Source organism: Citrus clementina, unplaced genomic scaffold (genome assembly GCF_000493195.1).
Source record: "Citrus clementina cultivar Clemenules unplaced genomic scaffold, Citrus_clementina_v1.0 scaffold_9, whole genome shotgun sequence".
Classification (NCBI taxonomy): domain Eukaryota; kingdom Viridiplantae; phylum Streptophyta; class Magnoliopsida; order Sapindales; family Rutaceae; genus Citrus; species Citrus x clementina.
In genome coordinates, this window is record NW_006261964.1 from 20,239,633 (window position 1) to 20,251,666 (window position 12,034).

The window sequence follows — 12,034 nt, forward strand, 5'->3', positions numbered from 1 at the left end:
GTGCATTTATCAATATATATATATATATATAGCCCCTTCTATTTATCTATAAATTGCAATAATACCAAAGCGAAACATTCTATTTTAGTGTCTTTTTCATTCTCCATCAATCCAATTTTAATGTGCTTGGGTTTTTTTTTTAATATATACACAAAAAAATTGTTTGCAGTTTATTTTCTTATAGTTTAAGTGAAGTTCAGAATTTGGCATTTTTTAGTTTTGATGGAAAATTTTAAATTACATTACTATTTGAGATCACCCCTCCTGAATCACATTCGCGCCCTGCTCCGGCACTTATTTGTATAGTAATTGATTATCATTTTCTTTTTTTTAATCATTCACAAACTATGTATCCGTTACGAATTGTCACTCACTACCCTTGCGTTTTTGCATTTAATTATTCTCTTAAGCCAATAGTAAAATGGTCCATCAGTTGGGGAAGCAACATGCAAGCGTCAGTTCCTAAAAACTTCCACGATGATGCATGTGATTGGGTTGGTGAGATTTAAAAAATAAATAAATTATGTAATAGAATTATTAATTTAAGTATTTAATCGAATAAAACTTCTAGCTAGGTAATCTTGTAAAAAAGATTTTTTAATTTCATTTTTCTTGGACCATCCAGTTTCATCGATTTTTAGATAAGTTACATTTGGTGGTGGTGCAGATGGGGCTGCTTGGATGGTTCGCCATTGGATTCTCATCATCATCTTATTGTGTCTGGACTCTAGTTTATATTACATTAATCGTAAGTCATAATGGAGGGATTTTTATTTTCTCGTATTCTTTTAACTCATACGGTTATCATCAGGAGCTGCTCAACCATGTTTTAGGTGTTAAGCGAATTGTTTTAATTAGCTCTTTAAAAAAAATTTAAAAGAATTTGAGGTAAAATATATGTATTAATTTATTAAAAATTAATTAATTTAAAATTAATTTTTATAACTTTCTAAGATATAAAATTCTTAATCAAATTTTTGTATTGTTATTTTGCTGATGTATTTTTCTTGATAGGCATTGTATATAACTAATTCATTTAATTTTTCCCGTGACATGATTAATCGTAAAAATTTTTTTGTCAATTTTAATTTTGAAAAATTTCTATGTGCAAAAACAATCATTATTGGTATTATTAATAATATTCTATAAGCAATATATGCATTTGGAAAAGAATCTTTTTTTTTAAATAATTAATTACATCAAGCGAAGTATTTTTTTCGCCTTGAAAATCTTCTCTTAAAATACTTTTAAAAAAATCTAAACAATCTCTATAAAAAAAACATATAATGTTTTAAAGCATTTTCAAGATTAATACAATAAGTTTTTAAAACACATCACTCATCAATCATAGCTTTTTTAAATTAAAAAAAAATCCTAATATTTTCCCATACATTTGAAATTGCCCAAATCTACTTATAATTGAAGAAATAACTTGATCTACTATAATTTTAAAATAATTAATTCTAGAAGACTCTTCACTGGACAAAATTTTCTCTTCACTTATATTTTGATCAAATTTATTTTTCCTGTAAATGACATGTTTTCCATGAAATGTAGGTTTTATTTCCATTTCACTTACAATTTCTTTAGCTGAAATCATAGCAGACATAAATCTATTTTATCTATAGTTTTCAAACAAAGAAATAAGACCTTTAAACTTATCTATGACAATATCGGCACGCGTATCTTTTTTTGCAAGTTCTTACTCACAAGGTTACCAGCAAATAATATATTATACCAGATAATCATGCCTAATGTGAATTCAAAGTTTTCTGATTCATATATTGGTAAACACTAGCTTCGCTATTTATTTTCGAGTCTTCAATAATTTCTTCCAATTCAAGTAAAGTATCTCTTGTTTATGGAGTTTCGAATCTTGTTGATTTTACACTTTCAATATGACTTTCTTAACATGCTTGTGACAATTATTTGATAGTCAAATTAGGTACATTATTTTGTAAAATTTTCAATCGCTTCATTGAAGAGGAAAATGATGAATATGTTATGCAACTCCGAAAAATGAAATAGCTCTAGGACACGACTTTTCCATATCACAAAGCACTAAATTAAAACTATGACAACCAAATGATGTATAAAATTCTCTATGATTGATTTTTAATAGTCTTTTTTTGTGACCTTAGTTTTTTCTTTTCATATTAGAACGATTATTATATTCATGTCCTTGTACATCATTAATGAAAGTTTAAGAACTTTTATTGCATCTATGGGTTTATTAAAAAGGCTTTCCTAGAAGTGTCATTGACTCTTAAGAATCCTGAAAAAATATTCTTTTATTTTCACTGGATTTGCTAAAAAACATACACATCTTAATCAATAGACATTTGTTCTTTTATGACTTGTATCTAGAGTACAGTCAAGTATAATCGAGAAATATGTTGCTTCTTTAATCTTGTTAATTGTTGAATTTTTTATTTCAAGTCCTAACATTTGTATCAACTCGATCATTTCTTTATTATGGCCAAGGTAATGACTATCAATATCACCATTTTTAATACATCGAGTATGCTCTTGCATTATTGGATCAAGTTCTACAATTCTTTCAATTAAACTTAAAAAAAAAAATTCCATTGGTTTCTTGGTATATCTTCAAATTCTTTCCACGAAATGAGAAGTTATTTTTAGCAAGATTTTTTACACCAAATAATAGTTCTTATTATATTACCTTTTCCCAATGATCTCTTTCTTTATTGATTTTTGCTTGAATATCTTTGTTAGTTTTTTTTCTTCCATAATCCCACTTTTGATTTGACCCATAAACTTGTATTAATAATATGTTCATAGCTTGTCTTAGACTTTTAAGTATAACACTAAAGTTTTTTCAATTGTAGTTCGTTCATTACTCATCTGACTTTTATTGGAATTTGTATTGAATAATTTGCAACTAAAACAATATACTCTATCAAAATTTTTGAATATACTAGCCACCTTCTATTACATTTTTCTCCGTCGGGTAATTTTTTTTAATGTAATATGTAGTTGAGAAATGCCTAGAAAATTCATCCATTTGGAAAAATTAAATCATTCTTTCTAATTGAACCTTTCTATTCTGGAAAATTTCTTAATTTTATATCGATATTTTCCCATCTAATGGGATCATAAGTATTATCTAGAAAACAAAACACTTCAAGATCTTCAGTCTCATCTCTAGTTTTACTTTTTATTCATATTTCTTATTACAATCTTCTGTATGGGTATTATCACAATTCTAATCATTACTATCTTCAATTTCATTGTCTTATCATCTTTTATTTCAATTTGAGCTTGTTCATCTATTATTGATTCTTCACTCAAAGTCACATTTTTTTTTACTACTTTTGACAAACTTATCAAGGTCTCATTTTTTGAGGTCATGCTAAATTTTCTATTTTTCTCTTTTTTTTGGAGTTTTTCATTGCATATTTTCTAGTAGACATTTGTTTTTCTAGTGAAACAATAGTCAATTACACCATAGATAATTAAAAGAAAATAGCCTACAAGCACAAAAATATTTTTAAAGAAACAAAAACAACTAAATAACACAACTAAGTAATAAGAGAATAGAAAGATAAAACCTGTAAATTTGAGAATTCAACTTTGATGGATTGAGGTTTTGAGCAACAATGACTAGTGGAAAGTAAAACAATTAATTTTTTTCCCCTTAAGTGCAAAGTGGTAGAGAAAGTAGTTTTTCATCAAAGCATTGAATGCACCGCGTATTTTTTTTAATCGGAGAAAAATATTAATGGATAATAATTAACAAATATGTGGATTTTGTATAGTTCTAAATGAAATATATAATGTTATAGTTTTAATGTTAAATAGAGATTTTTAGGAAATAAACAGATTAAAATTGTTAATTATAATGTTAAAAGGAGACTTTGTAGGGATTTAGTAGTTTGTTTATGGAAAATATAATTACAAAATAATAATAAATATAAATGAAAAGTTGATAGCTATATTTTAAGAATAAAATTAGGGGCCTTCATCTATAGTGGATCCCTATCTATAATTTAGGAATAAAATTAGGTTTTCATTTATAGTGGATCCTTAAGCAACCACCTAAGTTGCTTAAGGGAAGAGCCACTCTTGGTTATAATTTGGCATAACTAAATGGGATTAGGGTCATCTCTAAATATTTTTCTCTCCTAATCTTCTAAATCTAATGATTAGTATCTTGAGTTTTTTTTTTTTTTATAACTTACCATAAGAATGCTATATATGTATGTATGTATAAAGCAGAGTAACATATGAGTGATGCTACTGGCACCCCTATTTGCAATTTGATTTAAAGTAATTTTATCCACTATTTATTTTTACATGAAAGATAATTTTCTAAATTTTGCATAAATTATTAATTTTACGAGTATGTTAAAGGATAATCAAAATTCTATGCCTATTTTGTTTCTTTCCAAAACAAAATGGGAGAGAGAGAATCATCCATTGGGATTTATTGAGGAAGAAAAACAGCAGATGAATGCTACATCAAGAAGTTAAAAGGTTGTAGTGGAACGAAGAGAGTCAATCACGGGCTTATTGAGAATAACAACAGTAAAGGTTATTTTAGGAATTGAATAGAATACAAATAGAAATGGGTTTGAAAAGCATAATCGAGTTGTATTATTCGTAGAGTAGAGGTTTTAGTGTCTTTTTGGTATGACTTATTTAATGGTCATAAGTGCTTATTTAATAAGATAAAGCTCTTATTATAATTTTTGTTGGTGTTTGGTTATTTTTTAATAGAGTTTTTGAAACTTAAATAAACTATTTTGCCTCTACTAGTAAGCTCAAATTTTGGGGCTTTGACAGTAGAGGTCGAAATTTTTTTTTTAAATGTTAAAATATCTAAAATATCCATACTTATTTGACAATTTTATTTTATTCTTTTTATATCATAACTTTAAAAAATTTGCCTATTAAAGTATTTCATAAATTTTTAATAAAAATTCTTATTGACAACCCAACGACTAAATTTTTTTTAGTAAAAGTTTTATTTATAAAAGCTCTTCTAACAAAAACTCTACTTAAATAAGCTCTACTTAAAAAACTGTATCAAACGGAGCCTTAGTACCCTTTAAAATCCTTAAATACCCCTTCCCTTTTGAATTTTATTTCTAAAATGCCCCCGATTTAATTGTGAAAAATAAACATATATATTAAAATTAACCATTTTCCATAAATTTTCACATTAAAAAAATAATTCTTTTAAGCTTTATTTATAAAATATATACAGACCTTAAAATCTTAAAATTTTCTTTTACATAATTTCTATGTCGATGATAATTTTGAAGGGCGTCAAAAGTAGGGGTGGGAAAATAACCCGGACCCGGCCCGGACCCACACGAACCCGGATAATCCGGACCGGGTTCAACCCGCACCAGATACAAAAAAATTCAGAATCCGGAAGCAATTTAATAAACCCGGATGTATCCGGGTCCGGATCCGGAATAGGCCAACCCGCATATCCGGAACCCGGACCCGGATGTCTTTATTCTTAATATTATATTTTTAATTTTTTAAAAATATAAATAGAAAAGCAAAAGGTCAAAAAAGAGGAAACCCTAGTTTGCAGTGACGGCTTCAAATCTCATTCACTCACTCAAATTCATTTTTTTTTTCTTTATATAATAACTCAAATCTCACCATACACTCCCCCATACATTTGCCTATCTTCTTCTTCTTCTTCTTACAAAGCTTCCTTCTCTCTCTCTCTCTCTTTTCACTTTTGTTTTGTCCAAAAAAGGAAAAAAATGTCAGAAAAATCAAGCCGCCATCAAAGGAGGCCATCGCAAGACGTATTCATCAACTTTGATGATCTCTCATCACCCATCCCCGATAATGTTGCTGGCGCCCCTGATCAGCTTCAAGCTCAGCCATCCGATGACCACCAGATTCGTGCCCCTCTCCCTCCGTCGTCGGCGTCGGCGCCGGCGCCGGGAAGTGTAATCGTAAAAGATGATGGCAAAGAGAAACCCAGGGACGTGAAGAAGTTGTGTTCTTTTGCTTGCTTATTTGTTGTAGTAGTTGGATTCTATAATTGCATTGCTTCACATTCTGCTGCTTTTGCTTTTTTGGGTGAAATTGCTATGCGACTGTACCATTTTTCCCATTGTATCCATGGCCTTAAGAGAAGTGGAAAAGAAAAATTCATATAGGTATCCAGGTTTGAAACCCGGATTTTTCCGGGTTGAACCCTTACCGAACCCGGAGTGAAAAAACCGGGTTTTAATCCGGGTCCGGGAGAAAGAAAATGGCGTCTGGGTCCGGAACCGGGAAGACTAAACCCGGACCCGGACCCGGACCCGGATTTTGCCATCCCTAGTCAAAAGACTTACTCCTTTTTATATTTTGTTATAGAAGCCCAATTTTGGGTTTAATTTGGAATAAGGCCCAAGAAGAGTATTCAAGATGTGATAAAAAATTTAAATAAGCATGGCTATATATTCCAAACTGTATTGCAAATGATATGAAATAATCAATTAATTGATGAGATAATAATTAATTCACTTGAATATTATAAATAATTTCTAACCACTTTATGAATATATACTACTTAAAATGAAATTTAGGATAAAAAATTTTAAAATTTCTATTATTACACATCATTTAGTTCCTTCTCAACTTGTTTTATTCAAGTCCTTAATTGAATTTCACTAAAAGAGTAACAACACAAGGGCGAATTGAGCTCTCTTCTCTCCTCTTTTATTTATCTTTACGAGACGTGTTAAGGTTTTAAGCTAACCTAGGCTAAAGTAATTAACTACTCAAAAGGAAACTTATAGAAAATTAATTGTTTAATACATTATCTGTTTTTTTAAACTATCTTTTTGTTGCTCAGCTCTACTCCATAATATTACATATATGCTATTTACAGGCGCTTGGCAATTATAATCCCTCATTTAAGTTATCAATGGGCTCAACGTACATTTGTAGTCAAGATAATCCAGCATCCTAATGGAAGCAATTATAATCAGTGAAATTATATATTAACCATATAAAATTCGTACAATACAACTCCTGATGGGTTTTTAGTACTTGATTATATAATTCTCTGCCTAAAATGTGTCAACTTAATTAGTCTATTGAAAATTATCATTAGAGAACATCAATAAGTGTCAATGTACAAGATATAATTAAATTGATTAGACAATTGAGATATCAATTCAATTAATGATGTGATATAGAGGATTATTCAGTAAACAAATTATTGTGGCATGATTCAAATTATCATTCAGGAATAAAATTCTAAAAAGCATACAATTATGAAAGTCAATTCTCATATTTTAGTAGAGTAGATTTAATATCAAATAATCAGTTTAGTTTAATTATAGGTCTAATTATTGTAACCACTATTGTATGTACCTAAATGATCCTCAAATAACTAGCTATTGATTACACCACTATTCAACTGATAAGTAAGATAACTAGATATTTCCATCAATAGCTTAAATATATTATTTGGTGAAAGCTTTATTTAATATGCTTGTGTTTAGGACCGTGTGTTATTTTACAAGGTGAATCCTATATCAAGCATAAGTGATGCACTATGATGGCATTATTTTATCTTTATTTAAATCAAATATTCTTTTTATCTAATAGAATAAAAATAAAATAAAATAAAGGGCTTAAGGTTTCTACTAAAAAGATATAAAAAGCTTGCTTTTTACAAAAGAGTAGAGAAGCCACAATATAGAAAATAAAGAAAAATACTCTCTCTAACTTTAGGAGAAAAGTTTTTTTCTTACTAATTGCTTTGAGTAGTGATAAATGCATTCACACATTAAGTGCATATCGAACTTGAGTGGTAACTTGGAAGATTGTTTGTGACGAATCTTTGAACAACAAGATTAATGATGATGGATCGTGACCTAATATGATTGGTGGTGACAGATTGTAACCTAAATGATTGCTGGTGACTAGTTCATGACTTTGGAGCATAAATTACTACTATGAAAAAACAAAAGTACGATTTTTAAATTATGATAATTTTATATATTGATTGAGAATTGCGATCCGATAATTTCAATTGCAGTACCATTTTTAACACACACTCATGTATACATATTCTTTAGAACGTTAAAGTTTGATCACGAATATTATTTAGTACTATTACTAAACGCTATTAAGTAAAAAATTTCAGCCTACCTCAAAAACATTTTTGATTACATCCCCGTACGCATTTAATAAATTTTACTACTCTAAGTCTTGTGACACAATATAATTACCAAATTACAGATAAATGTATGAAACCGGTTCATCTTTGTTATCTATATTAAATAGGATGATTGTGATTGATTAAATAGAGTTTAGACGAATACAACATAATTGTCTTCTCAAATAATAAGTTTATAATAAAAAAATTTTAATTAATGGTTTTTTATTAGCTTCAGAAGTTGCTTTTAAAAGCCACCCTAACTTCTAAGTTTTTTTTATTAAAATGAAGAGTTTTCTGAAATAACCAATTTAAAATTTTTATCAAACATCTTTGGTAAAAAAATTATTAAAGAAATCTATTTTAAGCTTTTATTAAGAGTCCCAAATTAGGATGGAAAGTATAAGGACCAAATACATGTTCATGAGCAAGGGTTTGACCGTTTGAGTCAGTCTATCACCCAACTATAAGGACTAAATAAATGTTCATGAACAAACCATTCACAATCTAATAATCAAAACGCAGGGGTATACGTTAACTTCCCTATTACATATAAAAGGATGGAAAGTACGTAGTTCAATTTCGAAACCTATTGTATATGCCAATAAAAGGCATTAGCACTGATCCCATCCATAACTTGCCATCCTTCTCTTCCACTTCACTAATAAAACTCAAAGTTTTTCCTTCACAATCTTCTAAAACCTCCAAGACTTCTCCCTTTTCACTAAGCTTGATAGCAGTTGCGTGGGGCTTGCCTCCTACCAACAGTGAATGCAGTTGCCTAAAGCCTAGTGGAAGTTTCAACAATGTCTTCCCCAGCCAAGAATTCAGAAGAATCAACTTTCCAAAAAGTCCTTTCTTTGCATGCAAGGCAACCCAAAACTCCCCATTTGAATTACTTCGGACATTGTCCGGAAATCCAGGGAGCTCGGCAAAAACATCCTGCTTTCCACTGTTAGGACCATGAAGCCAAAATCTTAGAATCCGACAGTTCGAGGTTTCAGCTATTAGTATAAAGGTGCGGTCTCTGCTCAATGCTACTCCATTTGCAAATGCAAGGCCTTGTAGTAAGATTGTTACTTCTTTGGTTGTTTTTTCATACTTCAATAACCTGCCTGTCTTATCTCCACTCAAGATTGATGACATGAATTGCCTGCAAACAAAGGTTTCAACAGAATTTCGGATTGTGAAGTTTTCACTTTTCTGCTTTTAGCTTGTACTTTATTTTTGTCTTTGTAAGAATAAATTGACTCCTAATAACTAAGACACGTGGATAATAATCCAGAAAAAATAACTAAATAATTAAATAAAGAGGCATTATAAAGCAATGAAACCTCAAGTTTTATAAGGAGAAAAAGTGATAAAGAAAATAGGGATTGACAGGTGAATTTCTTTCAATAATTCAAGTTTTGATTACTTTATAAAAAGAAAATAAAATAAAACAGAAGAAAAGTTTCTCAATCTTCGTGCCGAACCTTTCAACCTCACTTGAATGATATTCTCTATCTAATTCTTCAGTAGTTACTTCTAACTTTTCATGTTTCTTTAACCCAAGTTTGGCGATATTCTGATCACTGCACTAAGTTTGATAGTTTAAGTGGTTCTAACTACCATGCTTAAATTCAGTGATCTGGTACACAGAAGAAATATCTTCTCATGGAATTTGTCTTAAATTACTTCCAAATACAGCAGGAATTTATCCTAACAATATATATATACATATATATATATATATATACATATCTAAGCCATTATGAAGGAATAGCATGTACTGCCAGACCCAAATTTATATCCAAACCATGCAGGTATAGAGGAAACTGCAAATTTTTGCTAAATTACCTTCTCTGGAAACTCGTGCTTGAATCTGTGAAGTAGATCACACCTTTATGTTCATCGATGTCCAAATCATTGGTAAAGCGCAATGGCTGACCTGCAGCTTCTGTGACTAGTTGAGTGGCTAAACCACCTTCAGGCCCTACAACTTGAAAACCAAGGTAGGCATCAGCAATGTAGAGATCTCCTGTTTTCTTATCAAATCGGATTCCTAACGGCCTCCCACAGATATGCTCAATTTCTGGCGCAAATGGTCGAACACACTCCTTCCTTGAAAAGTATACAAGAATAGTTTCCAATCAATCATAAGTACGAGAAGCAATGGTATAACTATTCAAAAGAAATCATTAACATTAGAAGAAAAGGATTTATTAGATAGCTCTGTGTACGGTATACAGTATACTGGCCAATTTCTTTCAACCTAGTACAATTTTGAAATACCATTTCATCTGTGAGGGGGGAAAACCAAAAAAAAAAAATCATTATTCCTTATTCTTTTTTCAATAAGCTTTTTAATGTCATTTGCTGGGCCGTTATCTTACAAGATTGTAGGTACTGAGAACTCTTACATTACTATATTTTGAGAAGCTGCAATGCAACGAATACATAATTAAAGTTGCTAAAGCATGGATTTTTTTAGGTTCAGCGCACAGTTGCATAGCTCTTAACAAAGAAACTCAGAAAATAGGTAGTTGGCTGGTAAAATCTTTAGGCAACAACATACCATAAGACTAACCCATTGGGCAGCTTGGAGCAATGTTATATCCACAAATTGCTCGTTAGTGATGAGGAATAAAAAATTCATTATACAAAATATTTGTCAACTATTTCATGCTAAATTTGCATGATAACTAACATTAGAGTTCAACTGACATAAAGCCAATATCCTTAAGTCTCACATTGAATAATCATCTTTAAGATAACTAATTAAAGTGGGATCAGACATTTTATAAGACACAGACACAAGAGTAACAGGCTCAAACCATAGAAAGGTCTTATTAAATAATTAATCTATGTTGATATGGCACGTTAACTCATGTTTGGTGAAACTCGCATTAAGCGAGAGAATGAATGAAAAGGGAGGAAAAAGGAAAAAAAAAGATGTGAGGTTGGCATTACTTGAACAGACATACGGATGAATGATGCGATTGTCTTAGATTAGTAGGATATTAGTATGAGAGATTAAGGTAAATCATAATTTAGAACAGTTTAATGCAGTACATGCCAATAACAAACATTTCAACCTTTAGCAAAAACAGAGAATGGAATACAAGTAGACGAACAAACCCCATCTGGTCTACTTTAACCTTTTCTCTTTAGTTATTTTCTTTCCATTTTGTTTCTGAGCTTCACTTCACATAAAAGTGAGTAGGACCCAACAAATTAACAGAACATAAGACTGATAGTAAGCACCCTTAGGACAAAGATAGATATAACTTAAAATTATCAAATTAGAGTAATGCCAATACTAAGCCATTACTTGTGAGTTTTAATAGCAAAAGATCCTTTGCAGATTAGTAGATTGTAATAAGTCCAGAATATGGACCCAGAAATGAGGCAAGGAGGTGACTGCCACTTGGCTAAAGAGTGGTTTGTGTATAACTTACAATACTATAGTTTTTAAGTTGACAGAAAGCAATACGAAAACAAGAACCATTCTCTGCTAACTTTTTTCTTAGCCATAAGCAGGCATCCACAACTACAAGAAATCAAGAATCATTAAGTAAACAGATTAGGCAACTTGTAGTTGCTTACTGGCTTCTATTAATTCTCTTACATCTTAGAAACTACCCAGCAACTTTAATTACCTCACGCTATAATTAACAAAAATAAAAGAATTAAAAATTCTTAGCTAAATAGCAAAACTAGGCAATCGCATCAGCTAGTTTAATGGCGCAAAAGAAATTAATATATATGTATATTTGAAAACTAGAATTGAGTCATTAATTGAAGAGATGATATATGTAGATACCTTTGAGAAGTGGTGACAGCAAATTCAGTCCAACCAAGTTCATCACCTTGCCATTTAAGAATACGACCATCAGCGACGCC

General features: G+C 30.3%; 1 protein-coding gene across 1 annotated transcript in view; it reads right to left on the minus strand.

The window, feature by feature from the left end:
- Positions 1 to 8,497: 8,497 nt before the first annotated feature.
- The window catches only part of LOC18032091 (protein STRICTOSIDINE SYNTHASE-LIKE 10), an 8,386-nt gene continuing 4,849 nt past the window's right edge, over positions 8,498 to 12,034 (minus strand). The window contains exons 2-4 of the mRNA XM_006421054.2: positions 11,955 to 12,034; positions 9,989 to 10,252; positions 8,498 to 9,302 (exon numbers count right to left, since the gene is read on the minus strand). The exon at positions 11,955 to 12,034 is cut by the window's right edge and continues 1 nt beyond it. Coding sequence (XP_006421117.2) covers positions 8,726 to 9,302; positions 9,989 to 10,252; positions 11,955 to 12,034 — 921 coding nt within the window. The 3' untranslated portion in view covers positions 8,498 to 8,725. The remainder of the gene's footprint in view (positions 9,303 to 9,988; positions 10,253 to 11,954) is intronic.